Source organism: Schistocerca cancellata, chromosome 4, assembly GCF_023864275.1.
Source record: "Schistocerca cancellata isolate TAMUIC-IGC-003103 chromosome 4, iqSchCanc2.1, whole genome shotgun sequence".
Lineage (NCBI taxonomy): Eukaryota > Metazoa > Arthropoda > Insecta > Orthoptera > Acrididae > Schistocerca > Schistocerca cancellata.
This window is the reverse complement of record NC_064629.1, coordinates 848,433,981-848,456,524: the sequence shown is the minus strand read 5'-3', so window position 1 is coordinate 848,456,524 and position 22,544 is coordinate 848,433,981. Positions and strand designations below refer to the sequence as shown.

Below are 22,544 nucleotides of genomic sequence, written 5' to 3'. Positions count from 1 at the left end.
GCTGTTGCCCATGTGTGATTTGTTACATTTAGTTTACTTCATAATGAACGAAATAAATAATTGCCCCTTTTCATAGCTTTATGTAAATTTAAATTTTTTAACAGTCAACAGTTAATGGATGCAGATACTCTTTTTACAGCTACACAGTTTTTTTGTTGAGACATATTTAAATCATAGATCAACAGTATTAAAAGAAGTTTACAAATACATCCTTTGGAGTCAATGTTAAACTGTAAGTTCACTTTGCCTGGTTGGATAACAGGTGTGGATTTGTGACACATGAGTTGCAGTAGTGGCATTCAATTGAAAGACTTGCACTTGGTCATTGAGCCACATCAAAATAATTAATCTACGAAAATTATTACCCAGAGCAGTGTAAAACATCCAAATTCCCAGTCCTCCTAAAACCTGATAAACCACCCTCACATCCATCCAGCCTGTCAGCCCCACATCAGACTTTAACAAGATCATTGAAAGTGTCCTTACCTAACAAATTCATGAGCACCTTGCAACATACCTATCTGTTCTCTGTACCCAGTGTGGCTTTCATCCCAACTATTTCATTAATGACTATTTTTTTATCTTACTTACCTTATCACCCTTCAACTAAATAAACATAAATCTGCCATATTTATCTCCCTTGATATCAAAAAAACGTTTGTCTGAGTGTGGCATTCAGGACTGCTTTTCAATCTAAACCTATGCACTCTCAGTTAATTATGTCTGACTTACAGCATGCTTCCTTCATTACTGTCCTATACATGGCACAATCAGTCACACCTGCTTCTGCATCTTTCACCCTACTGCTAGTAGAGTGAAAGATGCAGAAGCAGGTAGTATTCCATGCTACCTCTTTCCCTCCGTGCCCCCCCCCCCCCCCCCTCCACCATTTTTACATCTTGTGCACTGCATACATTCCCAGTGCTCAAACTCTCTCCCCCAACTTACTTCCTGCAACATACCTATGATACTGCCTATCTAGCTACCTGCCAAACCCTCCAATTTTCCCATGCCTCCCTCCAGCATCACTTGAATCTCCTGCTTGAGTAGTGTAATACATGGAAACATCAAATAAATCGCAAATACGCTTCTCGGGTTTGCCGCCGGATCGTATTGTGTAAATCATACAATATTTCTTCGATGCAACTGCTCGACATCATCTGCAGCTCCCAGTAGGGGGCACCAGGAGCGCCGCTTTCTCCAACTATGAGCGACTTCTTGCGCACGCGTATTGCCTGCTCCCGTTATGATAAATTCCGACGCCGCCGCGCGATTATCATCAGTCGCGCCTTGCAGCAGTGACAGCAGCAGCTACCACCACCTGATGATGTCGAGCAGTTGCATCGAAGAAATATTGTATGATTTACACAATACGATCCGGCGGCAAACCCGAGAAGCGTATTTGCAACAGATCCGTCGGGAAAGCATGAGAAGTCACATCAAATAAATCCTCAGAAAAGCCAATCCTTTATCTTTGGCCACAACACTAGGTGTTTCCATCATCCATCCACAATCACCTTATTTCTCTCACCAGCACAGTGAAGTATTTAGGACTAACCCTTGAGTGAAAACTAACATGAGATGCACAGCTCCTTACCAGCCAACACATTCTTCTCTTCTTGCAGCTTGTTTGTACCCAATACATTACTCAGAAAATTCAGTCCTGGCACCCAACATTCTACCCAATAATCATGAATCCAAGTACTACATGCCTATCCTCACCTTATCCATCCTCACCTGCCAGATTGTAAACCAACTCCCATTACCCATTGATGAAATCCATCCAAAGATACATGCTTCCATTCAGCCGTAATCAACAATATCCACCTCATCACACCTCTCCATTTTCTCCCTCCTTGGTCCTCCCCATCAATAACTGGTAGTTGCTTCTTGTGATTTCACAGGACCCCATTGCAGTGCTCCTCATTGCACCTCTATCAGTAACATTTTCAGACACCACCAGCATCATTATTATACCATAGAAGCATCAACATCATATCTGATTACATTTTCACTTTTATGGAAATTCATTAAAAATTTTTAAAACTATAAATTTTTTTCACTTAAATATGTGTCTTTAAAATCAGAATTTATTTCACAAGTTTTATGCAGTTAAAAATTTTAAGCATGTAAAACCTTTTACTGAAAAACATTTTTGTCTTCTGCCACCACTCCTCCTCATGGGAAATTGAAATATAAAAGAAAAGTGAAAAAAGAGAAAAAAGAACATTCATTTTAAAGGCTGCTGTTGAAAAGGGTCTTTGAAAGTTCTCACTAACTTATTATACAGAAACTGTGCGTGAAGTGAAGATCTTTCACAGATATATAACAAGTTTCCTTGTCATATTTGTGTCCAATTGGCATATGAAAGATGGAATTTTTGTTCCCAGTGTTGCAGTGTTGATTATTAAACAAATAAATTACAAACAGTCCATAGGAAGGTATCATCTTCCATTATGTCGTAATTTGGCTTTTCAAAGTGTTTACATTTTGTATGTGGATAAAAATGTGTATCAAATTGCTGATTCTCCATGTCAGTTCTCTATAATGCATTGTACCATGCTATTTCAGCATTACAGCTCAATTTCAGATTGTTGTATTTATTTTTAACTGAAGGGTTGCAGAGAAGCATTTTATTATACATCCATGTTGATTAGACAGATACTTACCTTTGTCTTTCCCTGTTTTGTTTGATAGTTTTATAGTTAATAAGCACAGTTCCAGTAGTGCCACAGTCTATCATCTCTTAATTCAGTGAATATTTACTTAAACTGATTGAGACCTTCCTTACAGGACACTTATTGTCAGTATTTATCCTTCAAAAGTTGTGGCCTTCTCATCCACAATATCAGACATTTGATCATGTGTAAGCTATGACCCATTGCCTACATTCTCTAATAATTGCAGCAATCATATACTGACAAACCAACCTGATGCTTTTGAAACTTTTCTGTCATATCCAACCCTACAATATGCTACTATTAAGATGTGTCTGGTGAGAATGATGATGTCAGAAGATGTTCTTTTTCTGACTGCCTTCCTGCTAGCTGCCTGTTTTCACCTTCTCTTGCCACATTCACTACTCATACCTACAGGTCCTATGTGATTTTTTCCCTCAGTCCTTACAGGTCATGAACATTGTATAGAGACACTCTTGCTTTTCCTACTATATGTTCAGTACTGCTCCCCCCCCCCCCCCCCCCCCCCTTTATTTTCAAACAAGTACTTACCACATAGTTTATAATTACATTGAAAGTGATTTAATTATATCCCACTCACTAGGCCTAACATAGCTGGAAATTTTCTGTTGAGGATTTTCTCCTTGTCCTTTGATAGTCCCCTACCGCTTAATAAAATGCAACTGTGATTGAATTATGAAAAAAGAAATGAAGTTTGTTATATCTATGCTGAGGCAAACTAAAATGGATAAGATAAGGAATGAGAGGAACAGAATGGATGGTGGTGTAAATCTAAGTGTATTGGAAAAAATCCACTAAACTAGACTAAGATGGTGTGGTTATGTAAAATGGATGGAAGAAAGCAGGATAGCCAGGTAATACCTTGAAATGAACATAAATAGTAAAAGATACAGAGTGTTTCAAAAATGACCGGTATATTTGAAACGGCAATAAAAACTAAACGAGCAGCGATAGAAATACACCGTTTGTTGCAATATGCTTGGGACAACAGTACATTTTCAGGCGGACAAACTTTCGAAATTACAGTAGTTACAATTTTCAACAACAGATGGCGCTGCAAGTGATGTGAAAGATATAGAAGACAACGCAGTCTGTGGGTGCACCATTCTGTACGTCGTCTTTCTGCTGTAAGCGTGTGCTGTTCACAACGTGCAAGTGTGCTGTAGACAACATGGTTTATTCCTTAGAACAGAGGATTTTTCTGGTGTTGGAATTCCACCGCCTAGAACACAGTGTTGTTGCAACAAGACGAAGTTTTCAATGGAGGTTTAATGTAACCAAAGGACCGAAAAGCGATACAATAAAGGATCTGTTTGAAAAATTTCAACGAACTGGGAATGTGATGGACGAACGTGCTGGGAAGGTAGGACGACCGCGTACAGCAACCACAGAGGGCAACGCGCAGCTAGTGCAGCAGGTGATCCAACAGCGGCCTCGGGTTTACATTCGCCGTGTTGCAGCTGCGGTCCAAATGACGCCAACGTCCACGTATCATCTCATGCGCCAGAGTTTACACCTCTATCCATACAAAATTCAAACGCGGCAACCCCTCAGCGCCGCTACCATTGCTGCACGAGAGACATTCGCTAACGATATAGTGTACAGGATTGATGACGGCGATATGCATGTGGGCAGCATTTGGTTTACTGATGAAGCTTATTTTTACCTGGACGGCTTCGTCAATAAACAGAACTGGCGCATATGGGGAACCGAAAAGCCCCATGTTGCAGTCCCATCGTCCCTGCATCCTCAAAAAGTACTGGTCTGGGCCGCCATTTCTTCCAAAGGAATCATTGGCCCATTTTTCAGATCCGAAACGATTACTGCATCACGCTATCTGGACATTCTTCGTGAATTTGTGGCGGTACAAACTGCCTTAGATGACACTGCGAACACCTCGTGGTTTATGCAAGATGGTGCCCGGCCACATCGCACGGCCGACGTCTTTAATTCCCTGAATGAATATTTCGATGATCGTGTGATTGCTTTGGGCTATCCGAAACATACAGGAGGCGGCGTGGATTGGCCTCCCTATTCGCCAGACATGAACCCCTGTGACTTCTTTCTGTGGGGACACTTGAAAGACCAGGTGTACCACCAGAATCCAGAAACAATTGAACAGCTGAAGCAGTACATCTCATCTGCATGTGAAGCCATTCTGCCAGACACGTTGTCAAAGGTTTTGGGTAATTTCATTCAGAGACTACGCCACATTATTGCTACGCATGGTGGATATGTGGAAAATATCGTACTATAGTGTTTCCCAGACCGCAGCGCCTGAAAATGTACTGTTGTCCCAAGCATATTGCAACAAACGGTGTATTTCTATCGCTGCTCGTTTAGTTTTTATTGCCATTTCAAATATACCGGTCATTTTTGAAACACCCTGTATGTTGAGTTATGGTTACCAAGAATGTTACTGAAAGTGGTCTTGTTAATGATAGGATCCATGAAGAAGAGCTGTACAAAGAAAGAAAAAGTTGGAGCGGCTCATCACCAGCATCTGGGAAACAGAAGCTGCAATTTGAGTATGGTGACTTATCACACAATTCACAATATATACCTTTGGCTAATTGACACATTTTCATATGATGTTGATTATAGGGCACTACTGTTAGTATTTGGATCTTTTCAAATAAGGGTTTGCATGAGTTTTTGGTTTTTGGGTTCTGTGTTTTTTCTGGCCCTTTTTTTACTGTAAAATGAGTTTTATTGCCTGGTGAACAAAGTAGTATCTACAGATGCATTACAATAAATAAAGTACGCAGTAAGAAAATGGCAGTAACTGAGCACCAGAGTTTACACACACACCTGGACAGAAACAGTGGGAAAACAGTGCAGGCCAAGTCCTGTAACATGACAGTTCTTCAAAACAAATAACAGAATAGTCCTAATTGGCAAGCAAAACCTTCCCAGATCATGAATGATGCAAGAGAGAGTGAGCCACACTGCTGGTGTGCAGCCAGTCCCCTAGGGCTGGTGTGGCACTGACTGTAAGTGAACTGGACTCTTGACAGCAGTGCCAAATATGAACTCTGCAGTTGTGATAGTGCCAGCATAAGTGGACACACTGCTACATCACTCCCTTCCCTTCAGGAAGCTAGTGCCATGGGTATCAGTGGGAAAAGGTGGAATGCCAAGCTGGCGAGAGGACTGCTGCCAGAGATGGACTGGTGCGACTGAAGAGGGCACGAGGTCAACCCAAGCGGCTCTGCAGCAGCAACGGTGACATGACTGCAGCTGCATGTCAACAAAATTTTCTTCCATTAGCACTGTATGAGGCATCACTTTTGCTGGCACAGTCAGCTGTCTCTAGCCAGAAGTTGCCTGTATGATGGCAAACCAAGCATGGTAGTGACACTGCACATGCTGGTGGTGTGGAAACAGCTGCATCAGCGGTGAGGGATGGGTGCAGCAACAAGAGAGGCTGATAGTCACATCTCAGTGTTATCAGCACCCAACAGTTCCTTGGGTGAAGACACACCCATGGCATCTAGCCCCTGGAGAGGGGTGTCACATGAAGGCAAGCTCCCTGAGAGTGTCTGCTTTTGCATGCATCGTTATGGTCCTGTAGGTGCTGAGACACTAAGATAATATAGAGTTTGCTAATGAGTCCACCAAGCACTTTTTTATCTCCTTCTAAAAGGTGTGCAACATACCCTCTGTCTCCCCATTTGATTGTGAGGGTAATGCTATAGACATGTGGTGGGCAATACTGTTGTGAGCGCAGAAATCTTGAAAAAATGCTGATGTGAAGTGCGTGGCATTATTGTGCATGATCATCCAGGACAACCCTTCAGTCACAAAGACATGGGTGAGAGCCTGAATCATAGTTTCTGTGATGGTGGAGCACATGTGCAGGGCATATAGGTAATTGGACAGTGTGTTGACCACCAAAAACCACATATAATGACATAAGGGGCTATGAAGTCAGTGTGAATGTTGACCCATGGGCCATGGTGTGAAAATTCTTGGCAGTACAGCCTGCTGTTCAGTGCTCTGTTTGCACTCACAGATGATCCTCTCAATCACTGAGTTGATGCTAGGCCATTAGACTGAACACTGCACAAGCACCTTCACACAGATCATACCCCAGTGGCCACAATGTAAGAGAGCAAGGAAACAAGCTTGCAGCACCAGAGAGATGATGATCAAAGGGTTGGTGGTAAGGGTGAGAGTGCTATTGACTGCTGCTAGCCATTGATGAAGAAGGTGCTCGGGCCAACACTGCATGAAAAACTGACCACCTGTCAGGGAACAGAATCTTGCCAGTGCTATGTGATGAACCATTACCAGAAGCCAATCCACTTCATGTAGCAAGTGAGTATGGATCTGGAAGTGGAGAACTTTGGCTTTGTTGAAGATCAGGTCAGGTTCCATGGGCAGGTACAAGAATGCATCCACATTAGCATACTGTGCCATGGATCTGTTTGAATCTCATAGTGATACACATTCAGAAATGAAGCCCAACAGTGGAGTTGTTGCATGGTCCTGTCAGGAAGTCACAAATGGGGGCCAAACAATGTCACAATTGTCTTATGGTCAGTGATGAAATGGACATCATATGCAACGGTTCAGCCTTCTTTTCTACCTGAGAATAATTTCACTATGTTGCTGTCAACATTTCTTTTTTTTTTTTGGGGGGGGGGGGGGGGGGGGGCATTCATTGCCAGGCAAGCTGTTAGCCTGGTGTAAAAGTACTGAGGCACAATGATGTCTTTAGCAACAACTTGGTTTAAGGGTGATGTGGGCCTCATATTCTTCATGGCACCCAATTACAGTAAAACCATTGGTTTGAACTCATGGCAAAGCTTGTCTAACGCCTGGAACAAGATGGAGTCATAAACAAGATGCACATCATTCTTAATTTGAAAACCAAACTCTGTGAATTCATTGAGACCAAAAATGATTTCAGACATTGCTCTTTCAATGGCTAGAAATGGCCATGTGCATAACATGCTAGTTCTCAACATTGATCATAAAATGCCCTTGAACAGCCATCAGGTGATCACCATAACTGACCAGATAACAATTGGTGGAGGAAAGAGTGGGGTGAAAATAGTGATAATGCATTTCAAGATCCATGAGCAACACAGAAGCCCCAGTATCATACTGGAAATCGAATGCTCATTATCCAATTTGTAGCGCAATATAAATCATGCAAGAAACAATAATATGACACTATGAACCTCCAGAAGCTCTCCGTTCAGGTCCAAGGTCTGGTCACATGGCCAGCCTCAACAGACTGCTGCCACACGGCCTTGTTTATGGCAAGTCACACACTAGGCATGGCAATGCAGGCAGCGACTACAGACATATCCTCAGAAACAACAGGACATGTGGGGAAACTGCATAGGGCAGAGCTGCAGTCTGGTGGAGCGAACAAGAAGAAAACAATGAGAATGTCAGTGAATGATGCTGTGGTACTGAATAACTAGCCGTTACTTTCAATACATCTGCAAAATCTTCAGTTGCAGCTGGTGACACTTTGAATGCCTGAGCAATAGCCAGGACTTCCTTGACTGTGGGATCTTTTAAATGCAACACCTGCCAGTCATGTTTCTCTCCAGAGCAGAATAGAAAATAGTAGTGCGTATCAGAGAATCAACATAGGACTGTTGGTAATGAGCACAACTAAATCCGCATTAAACCCCATAGGTCAGCCATCCATGCCTGATATGACTGGTCCTGTTTCTGTTGTCACTGTGAAATTCCAAATTAGGAAGCAATGTGATGAAATATGTCAATGTAATGAACACACTTCAGCATGTAACTTCAAATCTCCAATTTGATATGTTGGTGGCATAACTCAGAGTGATGGTTCAAATTGCTCTGAGCACTATGGGAGTTAACATCTGAGGTCATCAGTCCACTAGAGCTTAGAACCACTTAAACCTAACTAACCTAAGGACATCACACACATCCATGCCTGAGGCAGGATTCAAACCTGTGACCGTAGCAGTTGCGCAGTTCCGGACTGAAGCGCATAGAACTGCTTCAGAACTGTGTAACTACTGATCGATCGTGTAATGTTCAAAGTGATCTACATTCGCACACATACTTTGACTCTCAATGGGCCGCAACGTAGGTTACAGTCATGCCGTGTGCAATGCCGCCATTTGTGCAAGACACACACACTATCAATTGCTATCAACCTATTCTGGTTTTGCCTCACTCACAGACTAACAATGGAGATTTTCATGCACCAAATTTCCCTTGCTCACCCACCAGACCTGTTGCTCAGTTTTTCGACCATGTGAGCTCTTGCACATCTTACGGCGCTTCACCTTCCAGGAAGATTTTACTGCAACAATGTGATCTTCAGCAAGTTTCACCAGTAATTTATAGTCCGACCACATGGAGTGTGTTCCTGATCTGCACAGAAAACTCACATTGTTGTCACACAAAGTAGCAAACCCTCCCCCCACACACACACACATGCACAGGGAGCCCTGATTCCAACCGTTCAGCCACTTGCCACTCCTACAGTTATGTCTGTGTCTGCCGCGCCAGCCTTCTGTGTCATTTCCAAGGTGGACAATTTCAAATCTGTGCCTCTAACCTCCGGTCCAGTTTATGGGACTGCCACACATGTTGCCAACTGCTCGTTCCCATGGTACCAACGGTGCCAGCCGCGTTGTGTTTTCGCAACACGTCAAGAACAAAGCAACCTGCTGTTGCTTCAGAAGTGCTTGCCAATAACACACCTACAGCCTGCCAAAGCTGCCCCCTTTATATGAGGACAACCCCGTATCATGGTTTTTGCTCGTGGAACATCTGTTCGAGTTACATCATGTGTCTGATGACAACTCTAAATTCTTATGTCTCGTCACACACCTCCATGATCACTCAGACTTAATTTGTGATCTACTCTTCTCGCCACCACCTCCTCCAAAGTATGAGTTCACAAAGAAAACAATATTGGACCAACTCGCCTGTTCACCATAAGAATTAATCATCAAGATCTTGTACGAGGAGCACCTGGGGGACCGAACTCCATCACAACACTGGTGCCGCCTTTGATTACTTGTGAGTGAACATTCGATGCCAGATGTTACTCTGTGGGTGCTATGGTCCAGCAAGTTGCCTACCGGCCTACAGATTCACCTGCTACCGCACTCCTGGTAGTCAATCGGCTCTCATCTTTGCATCGCAGACCAGCTGTATGCACTGCTATGACAACACCCACCAGCACACCACTCACCACTGGTTGGCACAGCTGTTCCTGTTTACCGGCCGTCTGCATGCAGAGGCACCGTCTACGCTCCCTCTCTCCTCTGTCCAAGCACTCAAGAATCACCCATGCACCATACATGCCAATATACATCCCGGAACAAAACAATGAGGACAAGCCTCCTCTGCTGCCGCAGTCACCATCACCACCACATCCGGCTCATCTGTATTGTTGGTACCACAAGATTTTCGGCGATGATGCCAAGAAGTGTTGATTACCTTGCCAGCACCCAAATGCTGATCGCAGGATCTAGAAGACACTGAGTCCTGTGGGGGAACTCACAGTTGTCCTCACAAATTGCACTCTGTCCACTCACCCACCCGGCCGAGCGGTCGTTTATACGTGGCCGACATTTCGTCACAGCTCGTCTTCCTAGTTGACACAGGTGCTGACATGTCTTATCATACCCACATCATTGGCCCCTCCCATCTTTTCACCGACGAGATCACTTCTACAAGCTGTCAACTCATCAACATTACAAACCTAAGGCTGTGTCAAAGTTATGGTGCACCTATCTCCTTCTCTGTGTTTTCTGTGGACTTTCTACATTGCCAACATCAATGAACCAATTCTCGGTAGGGAGTTTTTGTCACATTACAAACTGTCTTCAATCGTGGTTCAGGGCTCAGTGCTACATCATCCCACTAACACTCAGATACTGTGCTCCCGCACTTATGTTCCACATTCTGTTTCTCTCACGACACGTGAGTTAGTACATGAGAGCTCTGCCCTTGTGGGCAACACTGTGACCTGCGTCACTAACCTACTGTCAGAATACGACTCGGTGGCACAACTCTGCCAGGAAAATGATGAGCTGAAACAATGAATAGCACACACTTTCAACGAGCTTGTCATGGCTCGTACCTCACTGCTTAAACTGCAGTCCACAGTGCCACCACCTAATCGTGTTTCTCCATCAGACACCAGCTCAGACACTCAGCAGGTTAGTCCAAAAACATTAATTGCATATGACAATTCGCGTCCGGTAGATACCGCACCCCCGACCTGCTCGCCACATTCAGTGCCATGTGTTTCAAACAGTGCTTCTAATGACAGTAGTGCATGCGATACGACCACACCCACCACGCAGGCAGCTGCCTCACGTGTTGATAAACATTCCCTCTCTCTCACACGCCAGCCACGTGACTCAGCAGCCATTGCTGTTCCCCACACAACGTCAATGCCTCTCTTGCCTGCACTGGTTACCCAAGGCAAGGCTGACAACAGACAGTCGCTGCGCACCCCAACCTGCTCCACGCTGTGTGCACAGCCAACCTCTTTAAACAAGCGCGCGCCGCACTCACGTAATAGGCATGTGACTTTCATGTCTTTTCCCACTCGTGCTAACAGTTATGCCTCGTCGCGTCCCTCTTGTCCAAAAACTTCACGTCAGGACATTACTCAGTCTCGTGTGCAGTTCTCAGTTTCTTCCGTCACTGATAGAATGCCACACAAGATAGTTACCACTGCCAGCCCTCGTATTAGGCATGAGGTTAGACGCCTCAAACCCATTAAGTTTCACGGCCCAGCACTAAATTAATGAACTTTTGGATGCAGGTATCCTGCAACTGTCGAACAGCAACCGGTCTTCACCAATTCATATCGTCACCAAACATGATGGTTCTTTCGAAATGTGCTGCAACTACAGATGCTTACATGCTCATACCGTCATGGACAATTACCCAGTGCCGAACATAAATGATTTCACCCATATGTTATCAGGCGCCACAATCTTCAGTGTTATTAACTGTAAACATGCCTATCACCAGATTCCCATAGCACCGGAAGACATTTCAAAGACAGCTATTATCATGCCGCTCAGTTTGTTCCAATGCAACTTTATGCCGTTCGGCCTGAAAAACGTGGCGCAAACATGGCAACATTTCATTGACTCAATCTTACGACAGTTCGAGTTTTGCTTTGCATATCTAGATGACATACTCATTTTCAGCAACTCGGCTGAGGAACACGAAAATCATTTATCCAAGGTCCTCCAGACCTTGAACTCCAACAGCGTTGAGATCAACAAGGACAAATTCCAATTGCGCCAGTCTTCTGTCATATTTTTGGGTTACACTGTCTCCACAGACAGAGTATAACCTCCCATATCCCACGAGCAGGCCATCACATCCCTGCCGCCTCTGACTACTTACGAAGAACTCCAACATTTCTTGGGTTCAATAAATTACTACTGTCAGCATCTGCCTTCTGCCGCCACCATGCAGGCCCCACTGGCAGACTAGTTGTCAGGCAGACTTCAGGCCTTAAACCAGTTTGCTGGACTGAACCTATGCTGGAGGCCTTCAAGGCCAAGGCCAATTTTCATATGTCCTCAACCATGTGTCTACAACATGCACTCGTGCATCCATTATGTATATTTTCATACAGGGGATACACTCTAATTGGAAGTCACTCACCCAGTGTTGGTGAATAAATATGATATTGCAGTGCCTGTGTTGTTCAGAGGTATGAAGCAGGCACTGCCATATCAGAATTCAAACACAGATTTCTCACTTATCGGACCTGGTCTTCTTACATTTCATGTATTTCATAGTGGCTGTAGTCACCACAGTGCCTGTCCTTTTTGACATGCATGCATGCATGTCTGAAGGAGCACTGCATCACACCTCTAAACAACACAGGCACTACAATATCACAAAGATAATTATTTGTGATATATAAATAGAAGATGGGAAGTCATAAATATACAAGGTGATTCAGCTGCCCTACCAGTGTCATTTTATACAACCCACAATGTTATGTCTTGTCTCCAAAAACAACACACAAGATTTTCATATTCTGTCACTCGCTATACACAAACTACTAGTCCTACAGAAACATAAACAAGACCTTTTTTCAGGAAATTTCAGTAGTTAAATTTTGTACAGGGATATATTTTCACTGGAGGCCGGGATTTTCAAGTTATTCAAGAAAAACATACAAAAGTTACCTACAAATGCACCTTCAGCCACACACTCATCCCTCACCAACCAGGATTGCTTGTATGTTGTTCATGGCACTTCCTTCTACCACTGTACAAAACTTTCTGACCTTACAAACTATTCCTAATATTTGACCTCTCTTGGTCTCTATTGATTGGGGTATTATGTCACTAGCATAGTCAGCTATTTTGTTAACATTATTAATGTAAATGTACCTGTGAGGGTAATGAAAGATTTTTGTAAATGTTTTGCCAAACTTAATTACCATGCATTGACAATTTAAACCAAACATAACCCTTACAAGCACTGTAGTTTCACAGTCAGCAGACCTGATGAATACACTGCTGTAATTGTTTATTTTATGAAGTTAAAATTCACAAATTTTTTAGATCAAATTTACAACTTGTAAGTGCTTGGCTAATACAGTGGCATAATAAGGTCAGTCCATGAAGCCCAAAGAAAGTCAAATGTGGGAAATAACATGTGCAGTCACAAATTTTTGGACAGCAGGGGGTTGAGTGGTTGGAGTTTGTGCGTGTGTGTTTGAAGGTCACTTCTGTGTATTTTTCTTGAGTAATTCAAAAACTATTGCCTCTAGCTAAAAAATATCCCAGTACAAAATTAAACTACATTAAATTTTCTACAAAAAAACCTGTTCATTTTTTCTGTAGGACTAAAAGTTTGCAAGTAGTGAGCAGAAGAATATGAAAATCTCACATGTGGTTTTTGAAGGCCAGACATAACATAGCAGGTTGCATAAAACAACATCAGTAGGGGCAGCTGAATCATCCTGTATAACGAGAATAGTCAAGACACAGTTAATTGAAGTCACTTGACAATTTTCTTAGGTACAGCAGGTGACTGCTATATTTTAGCTCAGAGATTGACAGCTTTATTTGATTTTGAGCTAACTATCTAGTAACCCACAAACCATAGTGGGTGATAACCTGCCGTTCCTGTAAAGGCCTCCACTTAAATTATTTACAATTATTGATGCTAAGTGAAATTTGTATTTGGTTCAAGAAAAGGCTAATTAAATGTATGTGGCTAGTGTTTATGCAGCATTTGCAAGAATATAAAATTTAGCTGTTTGAATGCTTTTTTTTTTAATTTTTTTCAATTTTTTTATTTATTTATTTATTTTTTTTAGGGTAAGAGTGTTCAGTTATTAAAAGCATGAAGTACAGAGGGAGAGAGAGTGTCAGTAAAAGGTATTTTGTTGAACTAAACTTATTTCTCATCATTTGTTGTTAACTTCTTCTTTATGTTGGCTCAGTCATTGTAGGTTAATGATTCCTTTCTGCTAAAACTGCAAAAAGGTGCCTGTGTTCTATTTACCAATATGTCAAATCAGTAATATCAGGAATGTATGTTCTCTTCAAAATTATTTTATTCTATATTTTGCAGTTTTCACAGCTTAATACAGTTCATGACAAGAACTACTAGCTTCCAACTATCTCCAGCCAAAATGTAACACACTTCAAGTGAACAAAAAGTTTCAGTTCAAAGATATGTTTGCATGATCAAGATAATCAGTATCCATGATCAGAGAATTACAACTTATTAGTATTTCATAAAAGCAAAGTGAAATACAGTCCTCTATTGATTTTGTCTTTTTTCAACAACTATGGAAAAAAAATGAGTATGATTATATAGTAAATCCAAATAGTCCCAACTTCATAAATGAACAAAACTGTGAAGTATATTTGTATTACAAAAATAGTTAATTTTATGTCAGGATTATGCTTTATCAATGTACATTCACTCAAACTTGCAGAAAATATTCAGTTTGTGATTTTGACCTCTTTGGATTATGTTCTAAATCATGGTGAATTGGGTTCTCTGATTCTTGAGGAAAAAAGATGTCTACTGAAGAGTTCCATTACACTATGTGCAAAACAGATGTTTTTTACAGTGTGTGTCTGAGCTGTTAGTAAAAGAACATGTACATCTTACAGGAAAAATTTAATATAGAAAAGGAATTGATGCTGCTTCAGAATAAGTTGGAGAATGATTTTGTTTCCAAGACAGAAATGGATGCAGTAAAAAGGAATTATGAAGCTGCTTTGGCTAAAGCAAGACAAGATGCAGAGCTATCAGTGTATGATGATCTTAGACATAAATTACATCAGATAAATATTTTCATTGAAAACCAGGTAAACAGAGTATTTTAACTGTTATTAGAGAAATTTTGTTATGACAAGTCCCCATTTTGTGATAATTTTCTATAATTTCAGGCACAAGAACAAGCTAACATTACACATTTACAAAACATAAATGAAAGTCAAATGCAGCAGGAATTCAAAGAAATAAGTTTGAAAATCTTGTCAGACTTTGCCAAAGTTCAAGCCACGCTACAGGAAAAGGATGAAAAAGAAAAAGAATTAAAGGAAAAGTATGAAAAACTTATAAAAGAATGTGAGAAAGAGCAAGAAGTACAAAGGAAGAAACTGATTGAAAAATCTTACAGTGTGAACTTGACACCATACATGAATAAGTAAGTAATATTAAATTTTAGCTTGTATCTTGGTAAATTTACTGACAACAAGTAAAATGATATTGCAGAAGTAGTCAATTATAATTAAAATTTTGTCAGTATTATTACAGAGAGACTGCCATGAGAAGTCAGAAATTATGTTCATTGAGTTTCACTCACACGCAATGTTAATGACATCTTACATTAGCTTGCAGAGTCCATTTAGAGGATCAATCAAATACAGTTATTTATTTAACAGAGCATCTTGTTATCAAGTGAATGAGATGAAAATAGGACTCAGTAGAAAAGAAATAATAAAAAAGGAAGCTAAGGTTACATAGCAAGAAATAATAAAATTAAACTAGACCACTGAGAAATATTATAAACACAAATAAAGGAATAGGGAAAAAAGTCAAGATTTTTGAAAGTGAAGGGGAAGATCAGATGAAGGAAGTAATTTTTCACTCCAGTTGTGGCAAAAGACATCATTTCTGTTGAGCTCATAGGAGTTTCTCTTGTTGATACAATGTTAGGCTGAAAAGTAATGCACACATGCCTGTAGAACATGAAGAAAAACAGTTAGGAAGAGTGTCACTAAAAAATTCTTCCAACTTTTCTTGAACCCAGGACTAGAAAGCTGCCTTCACCTCATCTTCTGATGTGTAATGATTACCCTTGAGGTCTCTCTAGGGCAGAGGAAAAAAATAAAATTCGCAAAGTGCAAGATCAGGGGAGTAAGGAGGGTGTGGAACTGGTTCAAACTTCAGGTTTCACAGAGCCTCTTCAGTTACACTGAAGGTGTCGGGATGAGTGTTGTCATGTTGCAAAATTATTGGTGCCAGGCAGCTTCTAAAACAACAAACTCGATGATGGTGATATTTTAGGGTCTCTATGTACTGAGAAGTATTTTATGTTGCCCCACATACCAGATATACAGTCACATAAACTCGGGGAGTATCCCAAAGCACAACCAAAATGGTTTTCTTTAGAAATGGTTGTGATTTGGAATTCTTCCCTTAGGAGGAGACAGATGATGGTATTCAGTGTACATATCTTCATTTTTGTTATGTCAGGCTTCAGTTTTGTTGTGATATGCTTTTTACTACTGTTGAGCTGTATCACTATTAACAAATGTGCCAATGTAGTATTTTGGAACTACTACACAAACAAATTATTATAACTCACAAAATATCTTTATGTACCCAATGTAGGTTTGCAACAATTGGTCGAAACTGTGCATGCACTCATTGCTGGAGTCACCAGTGATAATGATATCAAGATAGTTGGTTGTTCCCGGAACCTTGTTTATCAGTTGTTCAAGATAGTACTCAAATGCAGCTGGGGTCAACACTAAAAGGGAATCATTTGTAATTGTAGAGCCCATTAGTTGTATTGACAAACACCACCCATTGACTCTCTTCATCTAGGCATGCCATGATTTCCATTGCTCATGGATGTAATATACATCAGTGATGGCTTGGACATTCACAGTCAATTTGACGTCTCTGCATAGATGAATACTGGCATTGGGCTTCTTGATAATGACCAGTTGGATGGTCCACAGATAGTTGGATACCAGTTCTATGATGCTACCTGCTTCCTGTCAGCCCAATTGCCATTTAATCTTGTCCTGCAGCACAAATGGAACAGGCATGCCTTACAAAATTTGGTATCCATCAGGATGCAGGGTGATGTGTGCTTCATAGTCTTTGATGATACCATGTTCGACTGAAAAAAAGATGCCTGTACTTTCTACAGAGGTGTGTGCAGGCCATTCCACCATCCTTGGTCTAGATGTGATTTGTTGAATACTGAACTGTGAAACCAAGAAGATGAAGTAGGTCTACACCCATGGTATTGGTTACTGTACATCACTTCATCACCAAAAGCAGGGCCCAAACCTGCTTGCTCTTGCATTTGACATGCACTTGACAGCAACCTTTGATGTGAACAGTCTGGTCACTGTAAGTAACTTGTCAATGTTCTGTGAAGCTTAAACAGCTGGGAGACCTCAGGTAAAGCATAGATATGAGTGTTGATGATAGCTTATGATGAACCAGTTTCCAACTTAAATTAAATGACATGGCCATTCCACCAACACAGCTTTATCATTGCATGAAAGAATACTGTACACACTGCTTTCAGATCCATCATGCTTTGAATTATCATGTATTACAGTATACATTTTTTTAAATCATTAGTATTACAATCAAACACATTCACTGAATCATCTGTGGTACCAGTGCAAATAGAGCACTTGATGGTAGATATAATTTATTTAAACAAACTTCAGCCTTATGACCTAGAAACTGACAACGTAAGCAGGTCTTGCATTTGTAGTAGCATGACTGTCTCTTGTGAGTCGTAAAACAATGAAAGCAAGATTTGACTCAAGAGTAGTTAGCAGTGGAAGATAATTTGTTCTTGTTACAAGACATGGCCTGAGGCATAGGTGCCGGGTGACATTTCCTGTTCTGTTGTCCCATGAGATGACTCCCTGTTCTGTTTTCCCATGTGGACATAACTACTCTTAAGTTCTGTATGAAAAGCTCCAATCCCCTTGCACTCAAGGACTTGCTCAGTTTGCTCAGTCTATTTGAAAACTTGAATAAAGGATGTGCTTTTGTCACATGTAGGGTTATTCAAACAGATAAAATCCCCTCATATCCCTGTATCTGGAGCATGAACAATTAACATAGTTCTCACAGCAATAGTCACATAGGAAAGAGTACAAGCTTTGTTTTCACACTGGAAAAAACAGTTGCAAGTAAGGCCTTACAATATAGCAGCCTATTCTTTAAACTTTTGTCCAGACCTCTTATAAGTACAATAATACTTATGATGTGCTGTCAAAACAGAAGTTTATTCTGAAAATATTCACCTGACTCGTCACCAACATCTGAAACTTTATATGGGAAAATTTACTAATCCAGAACATACATACAAGCTCAAGCATTGAACAAGAGAAAAGCATGTGTCGTAAAATTTTATTCACATCTGCTCATGTAACTTGTTCAATGTTTCTGTGTCAGACTGAATGGGTGAAACACCACTTGTGTTCACTGAACACCTACATTGATCCTGATCCTCTAGCTCATATAACACCAAGCCTTGGGTAGCACTTAATTTATCCACAGTAGCATTGAGGGACTCTATAGTATTTTGTAGCAACTGCAAAAGTTTTGTAAGTGCTAATGGAAGCTGAAGTTGGTGCAGCATCTGGAATAGCAATGTACACTTATCGTACATTTATGCTGCAGCCTTGACACTGACACCTCACTGCTGCCACATTGCACCTTACTGCTAGCCAGCAGCACTGTTGCTTTTATACTGCAGCCTCCCTGCTCACTGCCCACCAAGAGTTATTACAGTGCAGCTCTTCACATAGGTAGCAGAGCCAAATGACAAAGTTTTAAATTTTTCGTTCAAGAAATTTTTCATGCAGGAGAACTGTACAGACATACCATCAATTGACAGTTGGACAGGCTCCCATATGGTCAACATAGTAATAAGCATCCCTGGCATATAGAAACAACTTAAAAATCTGAAAGCAAATAAGTCACCAGGTCTGGGTGGAATCCCAATTCTGTTTTACAAAGCATACTCTACAGCAATAACCAATGGACTTGCTGCAGTGATAATGATGGTTCCCATGAGATAATCAAAGTTAAGTGCTTTCAGCCTTGGTTAATATTTGCATGAGTCACCATCCGAGTCTGCCGAGTGCTGTTGGCAAGTGGGATGCACTCAGCCCATGTGAGGCCAATTGAGGAGCTACTTGACTGAGAAGTAGCTGCACCAGTCAAGAAAACTGACAATGGTTGGCAGAGTGGTGTACCGACCACATGCACCTCCATATCTGCATCCAGTGATGCCTAAGGGCTGAAGATGACATGGTGGCTGTTCAGTAGTGGTGGGCATTCAAGGCCTGTTCAGACATGTTATTTTTTTAATTTTTTTATTTTACTTCATGGCATTGGGCCACTATCTAGCTTGCATTTATCACAAATCTCTTGCCCAGCACAAAGTTCCAAGTGCCTGGAAAGGTGACTCCTGTATACAAGCAGGATAAAAAACCAGACCCGCAAATTATAGACCAATATCCCTAACATTGGTTTGATGCAGAATCCTAGAACATATTCTCATTCAAATATAATAAATTTTCTTGAGACCTAGAAGTTTATGTTCGTGAATCAGCACGGTTTTCGAAAACATCACTCGTGTGAAACTCAGCTTGCCCGTTTCTCACAGCATATACTGTGAACTCTGGATGGAAGGCAACAGATAGATTCTATATTGCTAGATTCCCAGAAAGCATTTGACACAGTGCCTCATTGCAGGCTGTTGAGGAAGGTATGAGCATATGGAATAAGTTCACAGATATGTGAGTGGCTGAAAGACTTCATAAATAATAGAACCCAGTAAGTCGTCCTCGATGGCAAGTGTTCATCAGAGACAAGCTTATTGTCAGAAGTGCCCCAAGGAAGTGTGATAGGACTGCTGTTATTCTCTATACACATAAATGATTTGGCAGACAGGTTGGATAGCAGTCTGCAGTTATTTGCTGATGATGCTGTGGTGTATGGTAAGGTATCAAAGTCGAGTGACTGTATGAGGATACAAGATGGTTTACACAAAATTTCTAATTGTGTGATGAATGGCACCTAGCCCTAAATGTGGTAAAATGTAAGTTAAAGTGGATGAGTAGGTAAAACAAACCTGTAATACATTGATATGCGTTAGTAGTGTACTGCTTGACACAGTCACATTGTTTAAATATCTGGGTGGAATGTTGCAAAGCAATATGAAATGGAATGAGCATGTGAGGTTTGTGGTAGGAAAGGTGAATGGTTGACTTCAGTTTATTAGGAAAATTTTAGGAGTGTGGTTCATTTGTAAAGGAGACCACATATAGGATGCTTGTATAACCCATTCTTGAATACTGCTTGAGTGTTTGGGTTCCGTATCAGGTCATATTGAAGGAGGACATTGAAGCAGTTCAGAGGCAGGCTTTTAGATCTGTTACCAGTAAGTTTGAACAACACATAAGTGTTACAGAGATGCTTCAAGAACTCAAACAGGAATCCCTGGAGGGAAGGTAACATTTTTTTCAAGAAACACTATTGAGAAAATTTAGTGAACCAGCATTTGGATCTAACTCCCAAATTATTCTACTACAGCCAACATACATTGTGCATAAGGACCACAAAGATAAGATTCAAGAAATCAGGGCTCGTATGGGGGAATATAGACAGTCATTTTTCCGTTGCTCTGTTTGTGAGTGGAACAGAAAGGAAATGACTGATAGTGGTATAGGGTACCCTCTACCATGCCATGTGGAGTATGTACATATATGTAGATGTAGAAATGTGGTACTGCTAGACTGAACTTGAATCAGTCAATCACAACTCAAGTTTTAGGATATTCAGTAATGGTTGCACCATAAAACACAAACCAGTTTGATATCACTGCCTGGTGAGGATAATAGTGAACAGAGTGGTTTGCATTGGTAGTGTTGTTTAAATAGACTGGTAAGACAGTGGGTTTCATTAATCATCATTGGGTAATGCTGGTGAGCAATGAGTGGCAAGACGGCAGCATAAATGCACCAATAAAATTCATAATCACATAATAAGACCATAAGATAAATGGCCAAAGTCCAAAAAGTCCATCAAATCACCAAAATTTAATTAATGTCTAACAGAATTTTACTAGAGCTCATTGAAAAATTTGTTGACTGTTATGTCCACAAAAACTTTGAATGCGGAGTAGCCACGCAGTCTGAGGTGTCTTGCCACAGTTCGTGTGGCTCCCCCCATCGGAGGTTCGAGTCCTCCCTCGGGCATGAGTGGATGTGTTGTCCTTAGCATAAATTAGTTTAAGTTAGGTTAAGTAGTGTGTAAGCTCAGGGACCGATGACCTCAGCAGTTTGGTCCCATAGAACTTACCACAAATTTCCAATTTTTTCTTTTGAAAACACCACCAGAAAGTAGAAACCCAGAGAAAGTACTCTGTAGTGTATAACTAATCTACATTAAATACCTTTTCAGTAAAGTCCAAATAATAATGTCCACTGAAGTATAGCCACTTTAGTTGTTGCCCATAACTTAGCCAACTACCCCGAGAAATATAGTCCATGTTTAAGTCACTTGTCACAATACTGACTGAAGTGTAAGTGTTGAGTCACAATACGAACTGCACCACTGTTGTGATGTGCTCTCTAGTACTGCTGAACTGTGTCACTAGCAGTACTGGTTCATAATTCTAGGTTCTTTAGCCCAAAGGATCAGGAATTTCTACCATTTTTCACACGAAATGGGATAAAGATCAACTTCTCTCTTTCAGCAAATAATTTGGGAGTAATAATAGATGAAAATCTAAATTGGACTAAGCATGTAACTTCAATGTGCAAGAAGGCATCAGCATCTCTCCACGGCCAACAAAAATATAAGAAGCTCTTACCTGTTGACCTGAAAAAGAAACTTGTACAAACACTTAAATTTCTAGTTATTGATAACACCAATGTTATCCTGCAAGGCCTTTCTCAGGAAAGCTCTCAGTGCCTGGAACTGGTTATGGATGTGTATGGATGCATATCTGTGATGTTCGACTCTTTGATCTTATTTCACCATCATGTACACAACTAATCTGGCTGTGTCCAGACAAGTGCAGAGATTTCCATACCCTCTGTCTTCTCTGTTGTCTTATCAATGAACACTGTACCCTATATTGCTCCTTAACATTAACACTCTTGTCTAAACAACATGGCAGAAACACCCATTCCCATCAGAGCAAAATCCATCCTAACCCACACCATTGTACATCTACGTTCTTGAAGTCCTTCTCAGTAGCAGGAACCCGACTCTGAAATAACCTCCCACATTATGTTAGAGAACCAAATAATATCTCCATCTTCAAAAGACAGATAATGACATAGCTATTAAAGCAACAATAAGAATTGCCTTGTCCCTGTACACACTCATTATCCTTGTACATCATTCTTTCCAAGCAAATCTTCCTTGTTTCCCAGTATTCTTAGTTCATGCAGTCTCCTTAAATTTCCTTTCCCCAGAACTCAGTATATTAGAAAACATATATTTTGTACACCTATCAGTACTTTTTACATCTATCACTATCATTATTGTCATTATAGTCACTATTATTATTATTGTTATTATTTTTACTATTATCAG

The 22,544-nt window shown here is 40.9% G+C and overlaps 1 protein-coding gene across 1 annotated transcript in view; it reads left to right on the top strand.

The window, feature by feature from the left end:
- Positions 1-22,544, top strand: part of LOC126184471 (RB1-inducible coiled-coil protein 1-like) — an 82,863-nt gene that overhangs the window by 17,769 nt on the left and 42,550 nt on the right. Inside the window, exons 4-5 of the mRNA XM_049926863.1 lie at positions 14,834-15,031; positions 15,113-15,372. Coding sequence (XP_049782820.1) covers positions 14,834-15,031; positions 15,113-15,372 — 458 coding nt within the window. The remainder of the gene's footprint in view (positions 1-14,833; positions 15,032-15,112; positions 15,373-22,544) is intronic.